The 18,310-nt window shown below is 41.0% G+C and overlaps 1 protein-coding gene across 1 annotated transcript in view; it reads right to left on the bottom strand.

The window, feature by feature from the left end:
- gtf3c2 (general transcription factor IIIC, polypeptide 2, beta) overlaps window positions 1–18,310 on the bottom strand; it is a 140,051-nt gene that overhangs the window by 82,560 nt on the left and 39,181 nt on the right. The window contains exons 5-9 of the mRNA XM_043682113.1: window positions 13,004–13,081; window positions 9,210–9,308; window positions 7,458–7,685; window positions 1,531–1,642; window positions 75–192 (exon numbers count right to left, since the gene is read on the bottom strand). Coding sequence (XP_043538048.1) covers window positions 75–192; window positions 1,531–1,642; window positions 7,458–7,685; window positions 9,210–9,308; window positions 13,004–13,081 — 635 coding nt within the window. The remainder of the gene's footprint in view (window positions 1–74; window positions 193–1,530; window positions 1,643–7,457; window positions 7,686–9,209; window positions 9,309–13,003; window positions 13,082–18,310) is intronic.

Raw genomic sequence — 18,310 nt, 5'->3', positions numbered from 1 at the left:
ATCCACTTGTGCATGAAAATAACGAATGTCATACTGCAAATTTAAATCACAACTAGTGTTTGCTAATCACCTGCCTTTTGAACACTTCGTTTTGTAGGCATTTAGAGACTCGGGGTGTGGTAAACTGTAAATGACAATCTTTCCACTGGAAAATGCAGCTGCTAGCACACCAAGTCTCGCCATCTGAGGAATCTGGACAAAAAAAAAATAAAAATCAATAAAGCTTTAATACTGCACTCATTGTGGCAGTTTTTAAACTTAGTAATAGCACATTCTAGGCTGAACCAGAAAATTGTGGATACCCAAACATGGGAGCCTTTGGATAAGGCATTAAGCTTGGCCTGCGTTTTTGGAGGAATGGAAACATCCCATTGACTGCATGTTACAGGAGGGCTAGACTGCTCACCCCTCTGAAAGAAGGCCAGCTAGAAGTTAATGCACTGATTAAGTCAGCTCCACAGCCACAGCGTAAGAAACTGGAGGAACAGTTTATACATTCAACCCCTCAAGTCTGCCCTGCTATTCAATAAGGTCATGGCTGGTCTCCCCTGAGAAGGTGATATCAGCTATAATTTAAAAAAACAGGGGTACTTCTGCCCCTCAGCAAGAGGAAGCCCCACTCTCAGGAGCCGCTGGCCAAACAGATTGGCTAGCAGTTCCACTTGTCGTGGCAAGGCCAGAGCTTAGTAATGGGTTTGAGCAGTGCATAATTCTGATCAACAGGTCTGCTCAAAGCCTAATTCACCCTTAATTAATTAAGTATAGCATGTAAGCTGTCAATTTTAGTGACTGCCCAGCTAGTATTGAACAGGGGTTAGTTCAGGAATGGGCAGGGAGGTGGTGGATTTTTTCACTTGCTCCCCACATTGAAAGCATACCAGGTGCAGGCATGTAAAATGCAGCTCTACACTTCTATTCCAAATACAGCTGCATAACGATCTCGTCAACATTTCTTGCTGATTCAAGATCACTAAATAGGTTATATAGCCATTTATTTTATCGCTTTATCAAATATCTTGTCGGACATCTTTATATTACTAAAGTATCGCTGATTATGAAGCAGTGAATGTGAAGGACTGAATTCAAGCTCTTTATTAGACACATTTTTGATGTATGGGTTTTTGATGGTTTATGGGAGAAAGGGAGGAAAGGAAGAAAGTAGTGTTAAGTATACATATAAGTCATGATCTTAGTGAATGAAAGAGCAGGCTCAAGAGCAGACTAGCATTATAAAAATGTCTTTCAAGAACCATAAAATTCTTAATTAAATATCAAGCACCTCTGGTGAGTTTTGAATGGACTTCCACAACAGGAATATATTTGATTAAAACATTTCAATATGTACATTTACTTGGGAAACGGGCCAATTTTCCCTCAAGACAATTCAAAATTTAATAAGAGTAACACAAACAACAATAATCCCATCATCTCTTCAAACAAATGTCAAATTCATTGATTAGTTTTCAAATGTCTCTTTTCTGAAAAAGTGTCACTTATAAATAAATAATTTTAACTAAGCAGGTAGATTACCTTTCTAGTGGTTTCTGGCAGTTCCCATGCACCACTGGGACACCACTTCATATCCCAAATGCAACCGTACTCTGTGGCAATACCATAAGCTAAAGCAGCGTTCACTTGAGGGCTATACATACAGCAAGAAGTTACAATTACTTCATTGTTCTTCAATATACAACACACAGGCTGCATGAGCTTTGATACTATGCAAAACAAAATCAGGAATTTATCACAAAAGAAATAAAACAAAGACACACAGTAAAATTCAAATTTCCCACTTCAACCAAGAGACAAGGGACTGATATAGTGAGATGAGAGGATATAGGGTGGGGATCCTGTACTGTAATCATTCTGGGGGGAGGGATGCGTATGTCTGTGTGTGTGTGGTGGTGAGATTTTGCACACGCACGTGTACATATATGCCTGAGGGGGATGGAGCTTTGCCCAGAAACCAACTGACGCTCATAAATAGTCACTTATGGACATCATCCAACGTGGATACTCAACAGTTTGGTGGTGTGGACATCAACCCATTAGTGTTTTATGCCCATGGAACTGAAAGGAGTTCCTTCTACTTGGAGAGATATTGAAGGCATGTCTATGCATGTCTTCTTCCTGCTATGGTCAAGTTTTAAAGGCATGAAGATACTTGCCTCTTACCCTGGAAACTAACCCTCACTCCTCTCCAGAGGTTCACTGACTGAATTTGACAAGCTTGCCTTACTGACATTCCTTCCTTCCAGGCTCCAATGACATTCCTGAGCCTCCTGTATTACCAGTCGGAGTCACTGTTTTCTCTTTCTCTCACTAATTAGTCAACAGCTTGCAGAGCATAATACCCAGTGACCAGGACAAAACCCCAATGCCAACCAGATAAATGCCTCATTAGAACTCAATCATTTTGGGGCTTGGAATGACAGCAAAGGTGTTGTCAAAGGCTGTCCAGCTAGACAGGCCTCTTCTGCCAAAACAATTAAATACCAACAATAATATTTGATCAGCTCTACTGAAGACTAAAACCATTAGTTTCTTTCCCTATCAGAACCTCCTGTCTGATTTTATTGATTCAATATACCAACTATTAGCTCAGACTGAATCATGCATAAAATCCTGACTGACAAAAAAATAAATTGCAAACTCCAAAGCTTACTGATTACCAAGACCATTTAACTCCAATTTCACAATATTGTTTGCCTCAGTCCCTAATTCACCATTGCTCCAACCCTTTACCTGTGCTTCTGTCTGTCTCCTCTAGGTGTAATTGTTTTCAATGACAGAATCTTTGCCTAACTCTCTCAACTATTAGATTCCCGACAGGCCTTTCGGCCCAACAAGTCCAAACCGACCCTCCGAAGAGCAACCCACCCAGACCCATTCCCCGACATTTACCCTGACCAATGCACCTTACACTACGGGCAATTTAGCATGACCAATTCACCTGACCTGCACATCTTCGGCCTGTGGGAGGAAACTGGAGTACCCGGAGGAAACTCTCAGACACGGGGAGAATGTGCAAACTCCACAGACAGTTGCCCGAGGCGGGAATTGAATCCGGGTCCCCGGCGCTGAGGCAGCAGTGCTAACCACTGAGCCGCCCCTTAGATTCCCGACAGTGTGGAAACAGGCTCTTCGGCCCAATAAGTCAACACCGACCCTCCGAAAAGTAACACCCCCAACCCATCCCCTCCCACTAATGCACCCAACAACTATGAACAATTTAGCATTGCCAATTCACCTTTGGACTGTGGGAGGAAACCAACGCAGACACGGGGAGAATGTGCAAACTCCACACAGACAGCCATCCAAGGCTGGAATCAAACCTGGGACTCTGGTGCTGTGAGGGCACAGTGCTATTCCACAGAGCCACCATGCTGCTCCTATTGCTTGGCAATTTTCATTTTTGTGATCCCTTTCCTGATGAGTTCAGAGCAAAACAAATTATCTTCTATTACTCAGTGCAAGCTTTATAACTATGTATGTCTTCTTCTTGCTATGGTCAAATTTTAATTTTCTTTTTAAATATTCAACATGAATTCAATTCGGATTGGCTGAAATATCCGGATTTGAAAATTGCATTTATTTATTAACTATGATATACTTGTGCATAGGTCAAATTTTTTTTAAGATTAGATTTCCTACAGTATGGAAACAGGCCATTTGGCCCAACAAGTCCACAGAGCAACCCACCCGGACCCAGTTCCCTACCCTACATTTACCCCTGACTAATGCACCTATGGGCAATTTAGCATGGCCAATTCACCTGACCTGCACATCTTTGGACTGTGGTTTTGAAGACTGTTTTTTTAAAGTTGAAATTAGGGGATTGACTTGTGCACCAAGTATTGTTTTTGAAGGAATTGAAATTCATGCTGTCGTTCAAAATACCATATTATTAGCAGAAGTCAGTTTGATCGCACAACTAATTCCAGATAAAGACGAATCCTAAATAGTTACTGAATCCTAATCTTCTACTGTCCATCTTACTGCCAGGTCTGAATCAGGAACACAAATTTTCCTGAATTTGCTACATTCTCTGATACAGTAACACGGAGTTCCAATTTCTCTATAATGGTCAGGTGGATGGGTTCTTTGCCTACAGGTTGCAGCTCTGATTGACTTGTGGTCTGCCTATCAAGCAGGCGGATGTTCTGATTGGTGGGCAGTGACGTCATTAGAGACAGGTAACTGGCACTGCCTCCCTGCTGTGTTTTGCACGGGGCTGTGCTGACGGAAGGTGCTGGAGGTTCATAGCCTAGCACTGAATTTGGGGAGAAGGGGGGGTAACACAGTGGCTAACTCAACAAACTGTGATCGAATTGAAGAAATTAAACTTAAACTGCTGTTGTGGTTCTGTTCACCGAGCTGGGAATTTGTGTTCCAGATGTTTCGTCCCCTGTCTAGGTGACATCCTCAGTGCTTGGGAGCCTCCTGTGAAGCGCTTCTGTGATGTTTCGTCCGGCATTTATAGTGGTTTGTCTCTGCCGCTTCTGGTTGTCAGTTCCAGCTGTCTGCTGCAGTGGCCGGTATGTTGGGTCCAAGTCGATGTGTTTGCTGATAGAATCTGTGGATGAGTGCTATGCCGCGAGGAATTCCCTGGCTGTTCTCTGTTTGGCTTGTCCGATAATAGTAGTGTTGTCCCAGTCGAAATTATTATCTGTGTGTGTGGCTACTAAGGATATCTGGTCGTGTCGTTTCGTGGCTAGTTGGTGTTCATGGATACGGATCGTTAGCTGTCTTCCTGTTTGTCCTGTTTTGTGCAGTCCTTGCATGGGATTTTGTACACTATGTTGGTTTTGCTCATGCTGGGTATCGGTCCTTTGTCCTGGTGAGTTGTTGTCTGAGAGTGGCTGTTGGTTTGTGTGCTGTTATGAGTCCTAGTGGTCGCAGTAGTCTGGCTGTCAGTTCAGAAATGTTCTTGATGTATGGTAATGTGGCTAGTCCTTTGGGTTGTGGCATGTCCTCATTTCGTTGTCTTTCCCTGATGCATCTGTTGATGAAATTGTGGGGGTATCCATTTTTGGCGAATACATTGTAGAGGTGTTCTTCTTCCTCTTTTTGCAGTTCTGGTGTGCTGCAATGTGTTGTGGCCCTTTTGAACAGTGTCTTGATGCAACTTCTTTTGCGTGTGTTGGGGTAGTTGCTTTCGTAGTTCAGGACTTGGTCTGTGTGTGTGGTTCACCTGTATACGGTGAATTCTCCGTTCAGTGTTTTCTGTACCATCACGTCTAGGAATGGGAGTTGGTTGTCCTTTTCTTCCTCTCTAGTGAATCGAATTCCTGTGAGTGTGGCGTTGATGATCCGGTGTGTGTTTTTTGTGTTTTTAATGATTACAAAGGTGTCATCTACATATCTGAACCCAGAGTTTGGGTTGAATTTGCGGTAAGACTGTTTGTTCTAATCTTTGCATTACAGCTTCTGCTATGAGTCCAGAGATGAGTGAGCCCATGGGTGTGCCGTTGATTTGTTCATATATTTGGTTGTTGAATGTGAAGTGTGTTGTGAGGCACAGGTCCAGTAGTTTGAGTAAGCAGTCTTTGTTGATACAGAACAGGTTCCCCATCTTGTTGTCTATGTCCAGCAGGTTAGCTATTGTTTCTCTGGCTAGGGTTTTGTCGATAGAGGTGAACAGTGCCATAGTTTCTTCCTTGTCTATATGTATATTTCTGATGATGTCCAAGAATTCCTGTGTTGACTGTATACAGTGTCTAGATCCGCTGATCAGGCTAATATCTCTCACTTTCATTCAGATATAATGGCACAATTAAAACGATTAACGTTTTAACGATATTAACATTTGGATGTATAGTGAACAAAGTACAATAAGTACCGATAGACTTAGTACCGGTCTGAATAAATGAATGAATCAAAACGTGCTGTAGTAAACCAAGTTCGGTAAGTCGAGTTATGAATGAATGAATACAATTTCGTTTAAATGCGTTAATGGGAGCACGATTTATTTTCCTTATTAAGCAGATATTTTGTGAAAAATCAATGCAACTTCAGCAAAGTAAGTAATAGGAACACACAGGTTCCTTTGTAAGAGATTTATAATGTGACGCAGTGGGGTTGACTAATACACCAGATATATGGAAAATACAAGATTTTTGGGCCAAGATAAGTGGTCTACTTATACATGAGATCAACCTATACACAAGTATATACGTTTTTTTAATAAACCGTATGGCTAATAATTGGTAACTCCCTTTGGCTTTGCAGAAATTTGAAGTGTTTTAATGCTTTTAATTACGCTAACAACAATCATGATTGAAAATATATTGAAAATGAATGTTTTCAATTAATTAGTCATAGTCAAAAAGCATGGCAACAGACCGTTCGATCCAAAGATGTGCAGGTCAGGTGAATTGGCCATGCTAATAAAAAAAAATTGCCCATAGTGTTAGGTGCATTAGTCAGAGATAAATGGGTCTGGGTAGGTTACTCTTCGCAGGGACTGGTTGGGCCGAAGGGCCTGTAGGGAATCTAATCTAATCTATTTAGTCCACGCTGAACATAATCCCAAAGTAAACTAGTTCCATCTGCCTGCTCCTGGTCTGTATCTCCAAATCTTTCTTATTCACGTACCTAACCAAATAAGTTTTAAACATTGTAAATGTACCCACATCCACCACTTCCTCAGGAAGTTCATTCCACACGCGAACCACCCTCTATGTAAAACATTTGCTCATGTCTTTTTAAAATCTTTCTCCCCTCATCTTAAAACTATGCCAGAGTCTTGAAATATCCATTCTAGGGAAAAGACAACAACCCTATTATAACCCACATTATTTGATCAATGAGGTCGCTTCTCAACATCCTACACCCCAGTGAAGATGATCCCAGCCCGTTGAGCCTTTCTTTACAAGTCAAACCTTCCATACCTGGCAACAAATCTCTTCTGAATCCTCTCCAGCGTAATAGTATTCTTACTATAACTGGGCGATCAGAACTGGACACTACTCCAGAAGAAGCCTCACCAATGTCCTGCACAACCTCTACTTGACTTTCCAACTGCTTTACTCAAAGAACTGAGCAATGAAGGCAAAGGTACTAAACACCTTTTTATGCACCCTGTCTACTTGTGATGCAAACTTTAAAGAATTATATATCTGCATCCTTGGTCTCTGTTCTACAACACTACTCAAGGCCCTGCCATTGTATAAGCTTTAGCCTTTTTACCAGAATGTAATACCTCACATTTATCCAGATTGAACTCATCTACTATTTTTTAGCCCATTGAACCATTTGATCAAGATCCCTTTGTACTCTTAGAAAACCTTCTTCACTGTCTATTTTGCCACCAATTTTGTTATCATCCGCAAACTTTGTGACTATGCCTTCTATATTCTCATCTAAATTTATCATTTATATAAATTACAAAAGTTTTGTTTCCACAAAGAATCCACAAAAAAAGTTTTGGATTTTTAAAATTTCTGTCTTCTCACCAGTGCTCCTGTTGGAGGTCTCCCAGTTGCCAAATCTGAAGCAATGTTGGCTCTGCATACTGCTCCATCAGTTTATGCCTATCATCCATTCTTTTATTGCAATAAATAGCTGCATACTGACAGGCAGCTGAACCCTCTGGGGTTGGGCACCACTCCATACACCATACAGGACCACCTACAAAGAAGTTTATATCCCAGCGATCTTTATGAGCAGGTAGTGACTGGAATCTGCAAAATGAGAAATATCTACAGTACCCAAACATAATCTATTAAATCAGGATTAAATTCCTGCTCCTCTCTTTCATCATAACAAGCATTATCAATAAAGCATATGCCTCTAAATAGAATGCATGTCAACATCAATGGGCCAAAGTGACCACAACAATACTAAAGAGTAAAGGCAACACTTTTGTTTATTTTATTTGAATTCAGTTTAATTCAACAACTTTCATTTTTATAGCAGCTTTAACTTAGAAAAACGTTCCAAGGGGTATAATCAAACATTTTCTCCTTTTTTTATACTTCACTTTATAAATATAACACACATAGGATATCCAGCCAGCCATCTTAAATTTCTTTATTTGTTGAAGATCTGCAACATTAAAATGTCAGCATAGAGGAACATTGCTAAATTGATGATCTCAAGGTTTGAAGTAATACTCTGATGGCATGGGTTCAAATCAGTCCATCCATTCTATTAAATATATTTAATAAAATCCAGAATTGAAAACTAGTCTAACTAATGGTAACAATGAAACTATCACTGACTGGTGCAAAAACCTATCCAGTTCACAAAATGTCTTTCAGACAAGGAAACCTGCCATCCTTACCTAGTATGGCCTATGGCTTCCAATCTCCAATATTGTGGTTGACTCTTAACTGCCCTCTGAAATAGCTGAGCTAGGAAATCAGTTGAAGGGCAATTAAGGACGGACAATAAATTCTGGGCTTGTCTGCGATATGATTCCAATGAAAAGGCTTTTAAAAAAAAAATAGAAGGAACATCTGAGGGAAGGGGCTGCATTAGGTATCATGCTAAAATCTTTCTTTGGTGTACGTGATTTTAGTCAATTGTCCCACTGACTCAAGAATCAATCTGCTACATGAAATAGATGGTATGTCTGCATAGAGTTACTCAAGCCAATGTAGTTATAATTAATGTTTATCGTCACCAGGGAATTACCTCAGGGGTTTGCCCGATATCCACTGAGGATATGGTGAAAGATTATAAGAAACTCTGGAAAGCTACATGGAGTTTCTTGAGATCTTCAACCAAAGGTGTGGCAACTTATTGATAAAAGTTTAAAGATCATTTCTGGCAAAAAAGTAATATGTAATTCATGCTTCTGCCAATTGTTTTGTTGGTAGCAGGAACTGGAGTAAAACAGACATAAAACTAAAACAAAAAAATTATGGATGCTGGAATCTGACACAAAAACCGAAATTGTTGGAGAAACCCAGCAGGTCTGGCAGCATCTGTGGACAGAAAGCAGAGTTAACATTTGGAGCCCAGCGACCCTTCTTCAGAATGGACATATTTTAGGGATGTATTCATCCCTCGGAAAACTATGACTTTTCATCAGAATCCAAACACCTTAAAAATTAATGCTGCTGCTCTCTCTGGATATGCTGTTAGACCTTCTGAGTTCTTCCAGCATATTCTGTTTTATTTCAGATTTCCAGCAAGTGCAGTACTTAATTTTACATTAACTAAGCAACACTGCTCATTTACTTAATGAAAATTTGTCTTACCTTCTCAGTCTCTGAATTACAGAGTTTTCTCGAAGACCTTCCCTTTTAACTTTAAACAATGGTGAGATTCCTTCATTGGGCAAATATCTAAGTGATTCACTAAAAGAACATGAATTGAGTTTTTATAAGTTTTGACCAAGCACAACAACATGATCATTTTATCGCACTGTATAAGGAATGTGATGGAATTAAATAGGTGACTCATATTTTGATACTGCTTTCAGCAAATAGTGGGGATATAATATTAGATGACAGAATTGTTAATAAAAATACAGTTGCTTCACTCACTAACATACAAACAGGGAACAGAGTACACTACTCGGTCCTTCCAGCCTGCTCTGTCATTTTTATCATCTCCTTTGTAATCAAGAATCTATCTGCTCTGCATTACAAATATTTAAAGAGTATGTGTCCACTGCCTTTTGAGGAAGGGAATTCCAAAGACACTCAACCCTTAGAAAGAAATGTGTCCTATCTCTTTTTTAAATGGGCACCACCTTATTTTCAAGCTATGACTCTTTGTTCTAGATTTTCCTGCAATTCACATCAAGACAAAAACATAAACACTTGGGTAGCTATCAAATTATGCTGTCTTTCTCACTAAACAAACAAAGCAGTGCAGATAATATATGACAGCCAATTTTTACCGGTACAGAGCCTAGTTGCTCAAGTGCACAGAATTAAAAAGGATTATAGCACTCTTAAATGACAATCCACACAACAGGCTTTTACCAGTAGTGACTGTCCGTATGAGCTTCCCTCTATTTCATTTTACCCAAACTGATCAAGATGTCATTCAATTCTTTTCTTCCTCATTTATTTATCTCTGTTATTCATCTGACTTAAACACATTACCTCTATTAGGTCGCTTCTCCTTTCAAGATAAACGCACTCAAACTTTCCCGACAGTTATACTCTTTCAACCTTCTAATGCTTTTTGGTGATGCACGAGCAGAACCTGTGGCGTTATACTTACAAATTGGTGAAGATGGCAGGGTAGGTTGATAAATTGGTTGAAAAGGCATATGGGATTCCAGATTTTATAAACAGAGACAAAGAACATGAATACAAAGGGACTAATTATAAAAGACTGGTTCAATCTTAGTTCTCGCCCCGACACTTTAGGAATGGTCTAAAGGTTTTAGAAAGGGAACAGAAAAGCTTTACAAACATGGTTTCAGAGATGACAGACTTTAAGTACGTGGTTAGACTGGGAGGCTGGGGTCGTTCACTTTAGAGAAGACTAAAAGGAGATCTGATAAAAATGTGCTCAAACTTGCAAGGGGTTTACATAAAATAAAGGAAGCAACAACTTTTTGACACAGCAAGTCATTTGGAACTGGAATGCACTTTCTCACAGTGTGCAGGAAGCAGATTCTGTTATGGCTTTGAAAGAATAGTTGAAGAAACACTTGCATGGCTACGTGGAAACAATATATGAGTGGGACTAGCAGCAGTTGCCATGACCTTGACAAGCCAAATGACCTCTTTATGTGCTGTAACTTTATATAAGGTAAATGGTGCAGAAGAAACAACACTTGGAATTCCCAAAATCAGAACATGGCCTCTTTTTCTCAATTGGAAAATAGATTCACCTGGTCAGATCAGACACTTCTTGGTGCCAAATAGTGGTTGTAAGAACATTAACAAAATTAAGGAATGCATAATTTTTCTTTAATATTTTATAAGCATGTGCAGCATGTAACTTCCCAAATCTGCCAGGGTCAGCAGCAGAAGCACCCCTATTTGAACTTGCAAATTTTCCTTAAGGATGCCTTTCACTTAAAGCGGTTTGAATTCCAAATGAGCAAAGTTCATACTTCAGTTATACGAGCTTGATTAGATCCCATCATGCGCTAGCTATTTACTTTCTGCCTCCCCAACTTCAGGAATGTATATAACAACTTTGAACAGGGCACAACACATTCACCACAATTATACCGGCTTCGAGGTTTAAATTATGAGGATGGGTTGTATAAACCTTGGTTGCTATTCCTTTGCATTTTTAAGTTGTGATCTTTAAAGTGAGTTGGGTACTTGGAATGTGGTTAGAGGTACAAAATAGAAATTGGAACCAACGTACAAAAAGTAGTTTGGAGGATAAATCCAAACCTTCTTTCTTCATAGACATTGACATTACTCATGACATTTACTCAACAGAGTCAAAAAGGGTGGCACTGGAAAAGCACAGCAGGACAGGCAGCATCCGAGGAGGACAGTTGACATTTTGGGTATAAGCCCTTCATCAGGACTTATACCCAATCCTTTTGAAGGGCTTATGCATGAAATATCGACTGCCCTGCTCCTCAGACGTTGCCTGACCTGCTGCGCTTTTCCAGCGCCATCCTTTCCGGCTGACTCTCCAGCATCTGCAGTCATCACTTTCTCCACATTTACTCAACAGCAACACTTGGGGTTCTGGTTCTGTGACTTGAACCACCCTTATAAACCATCAGTCTACAACAGAATTATAGAACTGTACAAAACAAGCCCTTTGGCCGAAGACGTTTGCACAGCCAAAGCTACACAAAATCTACACTGGTTTCACTTTCCAGCACTAGGCCAATGGACTCAAAATGTTAGTACGTATTCCTGTGTTCATACAAATAAGTTTTAAATGTCTTGAGGTTCCCTGCCTCAACTATTCTTCCAAGCAGTACTTTTCAGATTGCCACCATCCTGTGGTTGCAAAAATGTTTCCTCAAACCCCCTCTAAACCTCCTTTCACCTTAAAATTATGTCTCCATATTACTGACCCTTTCAGTAAGGGGAACAGCTGCTTTCTATTCACTCTGTCCAATGCCCCTCAGAATCTTCTACACTTTTATCAGGTCCATCTCAACCTAAGAAAACACTAAACCTAATCCAGCCTCTTTATAGTTTAAGGAGAAAGTGAGGACTGCAGATGCTGGAGATCAGAGCTGAACATGTGTTAGATGCTGGAGATCAGAGCTGAAAATGTGTTAGATGCTGGAGATCAGAGCTGAAGAAGGGCTTATGCCCGAAACGTCGATTCTCCTGTTCCTTGGATGCTGCCTGACCTGCTGCGCTTTTCCAGTAACACATTTTCAGCTCTTTATAGTTTAAGCCCTCTATCCTTAGCAACATTGAGAGTCTCCCTTGCACTCTCTTCAGTGCAATCACATCCTTTCTATAATGCAAAAACATAAATACTCCAGCTGTGACTGAACCAAAGTCCTTTACAGCTCCACAATTACCTCCATACTCTTATAATCTATACCTTGACTGATAATAGAAACAGGAACTATTGCCTTTATCAGATAAATTGTTACGAAGTTGAAGTGTCACCGCCCTCCTCTCTGACCTATCCCCCCCCATCTCCACCCCCATTCACCTTCTCCGCAGTCCCACCACTCCCCCTCTCATTTATCTCTCCACCCTCGAGACTTCCTGCCTCCATTCCTGATAAAGTGCTTTTGCCTGAAACGTCAATTTTCCTGCTCCTCGGATGCTGCCTGACCTGCTGTGCTTTTCCAGCACTACTCTAATAAAGACTCTGTTTCCAGCATCTACAGTCCTCACTTTTGCCTATGGTAATGGAATGTTTACAATCTACAGATTGAGCAGGCACTGAAAGTAAATTGAACATACAAAAGGCATTAAAAACTGTTGAAGAAGGGATTGTCAACTAACTTTGAAATTGAATTTTGTGACTTAACTGTTATATTTTATACACAGATAACACTGATAGCGTTTTGTTGACATACTAGCGTCTAGTTCAAGTTTATAAAGAAGTGATTTGATAGCTGTAATATATTTCACAATGAAATTACCTTTGTGAAAGAAAGCTCCAGTCCTGCATTAAAGGTATCCAATTTGGAAACACCCATGGGGAGTGATGTTCCTCTCGACTGTCGAACAAAGAATAATTATTGTATTTAGTTCTGTTGTGGACTTCCACATCCTAACATTATGTGCATGGAAAATGTAAGAACATTATAGAGCTATTGATTTTTAAACTTCAACATTTAAACCAACTGCTCAGTTCCTTCGTCCTGACTCAATCCTTTCCTGACTTCACTTTATCTCACCAAACTTCACCATGACAAAGGAGGAGCACTTCAAAAGCTTGTGATTTCAAATAAACCTGCTGGACTCTAACTTTGTGTCATATGACCTCTGACTAATTCCACAAACTACCCTTGCGACGTTCACTCCCACCTCTATTTGCATATCTCCAACAATGATTTCACTTGGCCTCAGATGGTCACCCAAGGAATGTCACAAAGCTCTTTTGTTCACTTCTTCTTTTGCCTTGGTTACATACTGCCCTTTAATGACATTATTCACATGCATGTGCTACAGCACGGAGATGGGACCCTTCTGTTAAATAAAACCTAACATCCAGAAAAGCTCGCCTCGCCTCATAATCAGTTAAAATCTAAGTGAGTGAGAGAACTCCTAACTTCCAATAACAACTTATTTTCTGAACAGAACACTAAACAAAACTATTAAAGAACTGACCACTGTTTCCCCTAACTGAATACAATCCTATTAACATGCTGTTCCAATAACACAATTATTTAACAATACCTTAATCTCAAATTCACACAGTCTCGGTCTTCTCTGCTGTAGAACACAGAACATAGAACATTACAGTACAGTACCTTTGCCCTTGATATTGTACCAACCTGTGGAATCAATCTGAAGTCCATCTAACCTACACTATTCCATTCTCATCCAGATGCCTATCCAATGACCATTTAAACGGCTTTTAAGTTGGCAAGTAAACTACTGTTTCAGGCAGTGTGCTCCACTACTCTGAGTAAAGAATCTACCTCTGACATCAGTCCTATATCCATCACCCCTCAATTTAAATCTATGTCCCCTCGTGCTAGCCATCCAAGGTTTTCACTGCCCAAGCTATCTATCACTCTGATTGTCTTGTATGTTTCAATTAAGTCACCTTGCAACCTTCTCTCTAATGAAAACATCATGTCCCTCAGCCTTTCCTCGTAAGACCTTCCCTCCAAATCAGGCAACATCCTAGTAAATCTCCTCTGAACCCTTTCCAAAGCTTCCACATCATTCCTATAATGTGGTGACCAGAACTGTATGCAATACTCCAAATGTGGCCACACCAGAGTTTTGTACACCTGTAGCATGATCGAATTGTTCTGAAACTGAATCCCTCTACCAATAAAAGCTAATACATTGTATACCTTCTTAATAACCCTATCAACCTGGGTGGCAGTTTTCAAGGATCTATGTACCTGGACTCTCTGCTCATCTACACTACCAAGAACCTCACCATTAGCCCAGTGCTCTGCATTCCTGTTACTCCTTCCAAAGTAAATCACCTCTCACTTTTCCATATTAAACTCCATTTGCCACCTCTCAACCCAGCTCTGCAGTTTATCTATGTCCCTCTGTAACCTACAACACTCTCCACCAACCTTTGTGTCATCCGCAAATTTACTAACCCATCCTTTTCTGCCCTCATCTAGTTCATTTATAAAAATGACAAACAGCAGCGGACCCAAAACAGATCTTTGCAGTACCTCACCAGTAACTGAACTCCAGGATGAATATATTTCCCATCAACCACCACTCTCTAACTTCTTTCAGCTAGCCAGTTTCTGATCCAAACTGCTAAATCACCCTCAATCCCATGCCTCTGTATTTTGTGCAATAGCCTACCATGGGGAACCTTATCAAACGCGTTACTGAAATCCAGAACACTACATCAACTGCTATACTATCACCTACCTGTTTGGTCATCTCCTCAAAGAACTCAATTAGGTTTGTGAGGCACGACCTACCCCTCACAAAACAGTGTTGACTATTCCTAATCAACTTCTTCCTTCCTAGATGATTATAAATCATATAACCCTCTTATAACCCTTTCCAACACTTTATCCACAACCGAAGTAAGGCTCACATGTCTATCATTTCCAGGGTTGTCTCTACTCCCCTTCTTGAACAAGGGAACAACATTTGCTATCCTCTAATCTTCTGGCACTATTCTTACAGTCCATGACGACAAAGATCAAAGCCAAAGGCCCGGCAATCTCGTCCCTGGTTTCCCAGAGAATCAGAGGTTAAATCCCATCCGGCCCAGGGCTCACCTATTTTTACACTTTCCAGAATTGCTAACACCTCCCTTCTCATGCACCTCAATCCCACCTAGTCTAGCAGTCTTTCTCTCAGTATTCTCAACCACATTGTCCATGTTCATACTAGAAAAAGACAAAAGGTATTCATTTAGCACATCCCCCATCTCCTCTGACTCCAAGCACAACTTCCCACTACAATGTTTGATTGCCTCTAATCTGAAGGGCTTTTGCCCGAAACGTCGATTTTGCTGCTCCTCGGATGCTGCCTGAACTGCTGTGCTCTCCCAGCACCACCACTCCAAAATCTGGTTTCCAGCATCTGCAGTCATTGTTTTTATCTAATCTTACTCGCGTCATTCTTTTATTCCTGACATACCTATAGAAAGCCTTAGAGTTTTCCTTGGTCCTATCTGCTGACGACCTCTCACGACCCCTCCTGACTCTTCTCAGCTCTCTCTTTAGGTATTTCCTGGCTAACTTGTAACTCTCGAGCGCCCTAACTGAGCCAACACATCTCATTCTAACAGAAGCCTTCTTCTTCCTCTTGACAAGAGGATCAACTTGCTTAGAAAACCAAGGCTCCCATGCTTGACAACTTCCTCCCTGTCTGACCGGTACATACTTATCAAGGACCCGTAGTAGCTGGTCCTTGAATAAGCTCCACATTTCAACTGTATCTATACCCTGCAGTTTCCTTCCCCATCCTATGCATCTTAAATCTTGCCTAATTGCATTGTAATTGCCTTTCCCCCAGCCACAAGTTTTGCCCTGCGGTATTTACCTATCCCTCTCCATCACTAAACTAAACATAACCGAATTGTGGTCACTATCACCAAAGTACTGACCTACCTCCAAATCTGATATCTGGCTGGGGTTATTACCCAGTATCAAATCTAATGTGGCCTCGCCCCTTGTTGACCTGTCTACATATTTTGCCAGGAAACGCTCCTGCACACACTGGACAAAAACTGACCCATCTAAAGTACTTGAACTATAGTATTTCCAGTCAATATTTGGAAAGTTAAAGTCCCCCAAACAACTATCCTATCACTCTCGCTCCTATCCTCTACATGTCTGAAACTATTTGGAAGCCTGCAGAAAACTTCCAAGGTAACCTCTCCTTTCCGGTTTCAAATCTCAGCCCATAATACCTCAGTAGATGAGTCCTCTAATGTCCTTTCTGAAACCATAATACTGTCCTTGACTAACAGTGCCACACCACCCCCTCTTTTACCATTTTCTCTGTTCTTACTGAAACATCTAAATTCCAAAACCTACAATAACAATTCCTGTCCCTGCTCTCCCCATGTCTCTGAAATACCCACAACATCGAAATCTCAAGTACCAATCCATGCTGCAAGTTCACCCACCGTATTCCAGATGCTCCTGGCATTGAAGCAGTCACACTTCAAACCCAACTTCGTGCGTGCTGGTGACTTCTTGCAATCCTGAAATCTTACTTCTGACTTCACTGCTCTCATCCTCCCATATACTCGAGCTACAATTTTTGTCCCCATTCCCCTGCTGAATTAGTTTAATCCCACCTGAAGAGCATTAGCAAAATTTCCCCCAGGATATTGGTACCCCTCTGATTCAGGTGTGGGCCATCCTGTTTGTCGAGGTCCCACCTACACAGACTGAGTCCCAATTACCCAGGAATCCAAAATCCTGTTTAGATTAGATTAGATTACTTACAGTGTGGAAACAGGCCCTTCGGCCCAACAAGTCCACACCGCCCCGCCGAAGCGCAACCCACCCATACCCTTACATTTATCCCTTACCTAACACTACGGGCAATTTCTTCAATTGTTCTTCAATGTTCCATCTGCTAATTTCCCTGGGTCATCACCTTTTCTTTTACTGCATGTATGTTTTATAGGAAAAGGTACCCTTTGATATTGAGTGTCTTCTAATTTCTTTGAGAGTAAGATTTTAGATGAGCAGTTTGCTCTCTGGCTCTATGGCAGTTGCTCTGACCAATTTTCAAGATGTTTGCTTTCTCATACCCCCAACATCATTCCTTCTCATTGGCCCAATATTGTCGAAACGACAAATTCAAACTCAATCGAGTTTTAGTATCTTGAACATAAATTTGAATTGCCAAAATAGCAACAAAAACGCATGTATCCCTTTAACAGCCAATTCTCATATGTATCTATTTTGGAAAGCCCATCTCCCAGCCTTTCCATTTGGGCACCTGAGCCTGCACTTCACATTTACTTCAACATTCAGAAACCCTTCTCTATTTTCAAGAGAACATATATGCTTTCGACTTTAGAGTCATACAGTCATAGAGATGTACAGCTGGGAAACAGATCCTTCGGTCCAACCCATCCATGCCGACCAGATATCCCAACTCAATCTAGTCCCACCTGCCAGCACCCTCCAAACCCTTCCTATTCATATACCCATCCAAATGCCTCTTACATGTTGCAATTGTACCAGCCTCCACCACTTCCTCTGGCAGCTCATTCCATACACGTACCACCATCTGCGTGAAAAAGTTGCCCCTTAGGTCTCTTTTATATCTTTCCCCCTCTCACCCTAAACATATGCCCTCTGGTTCTGGACTCCCCGACCCCAGGGAAAAGACCTTGTCTATTTATCCTATCCATGCCCCTCATAATTTTGTAAAGCTCTATAAGGTCATCCCTCAGCCTCCGAGCCCCAGGGAAAACAACCCCAGCCTGTTCAGCCTCTCCCTATAGCTCAAATCCTCCCACCCTGGCAACATCCTTATAAATCTTTTCTGAACCCTTTCAAGTTTCACAACATCTTTCAGATAGGAAGGAGACCAGAATTGCACGCAATATTCCAACAGTGGCCTAACCAATGTCCTGTACAGCCGCAACATGACCACCCACCTCCTGTACTCAATACTCTGACCAATAAAGGAAAGAATACCAAACGCCATCTTCACTATCCTATCTACCTGCGACTCCACTTTCAAGGAGCTATGAACCTGCACTCCAAGGTCTCTTTGTTCAGCAACATTCCCTAGGACCTTACCATTAAGTGTATAAG

Source organism: Chiloscyllium plagiosum, chromosome 3 (genome assembly GCF_004010195.1).
Source record: "Chiloscyllium plagiosum isolate BGI_BamShark_2017 chromosome 3, ASM401019v2, whole genome shotgun sequence".
Lineage (NCBI taxonomy): Eukaryota > Metazoa > Chordata > Chondrichthyes > Orectolobiformes > Hemiscylliidae > Chiloscyllium > Chiloscyllium plagiosum.
The sequence above is the reverse complement of the archived record's forward strand: the minus strand, read 5'-3'. Positions and strand labels throughout refer to the sequence as shown.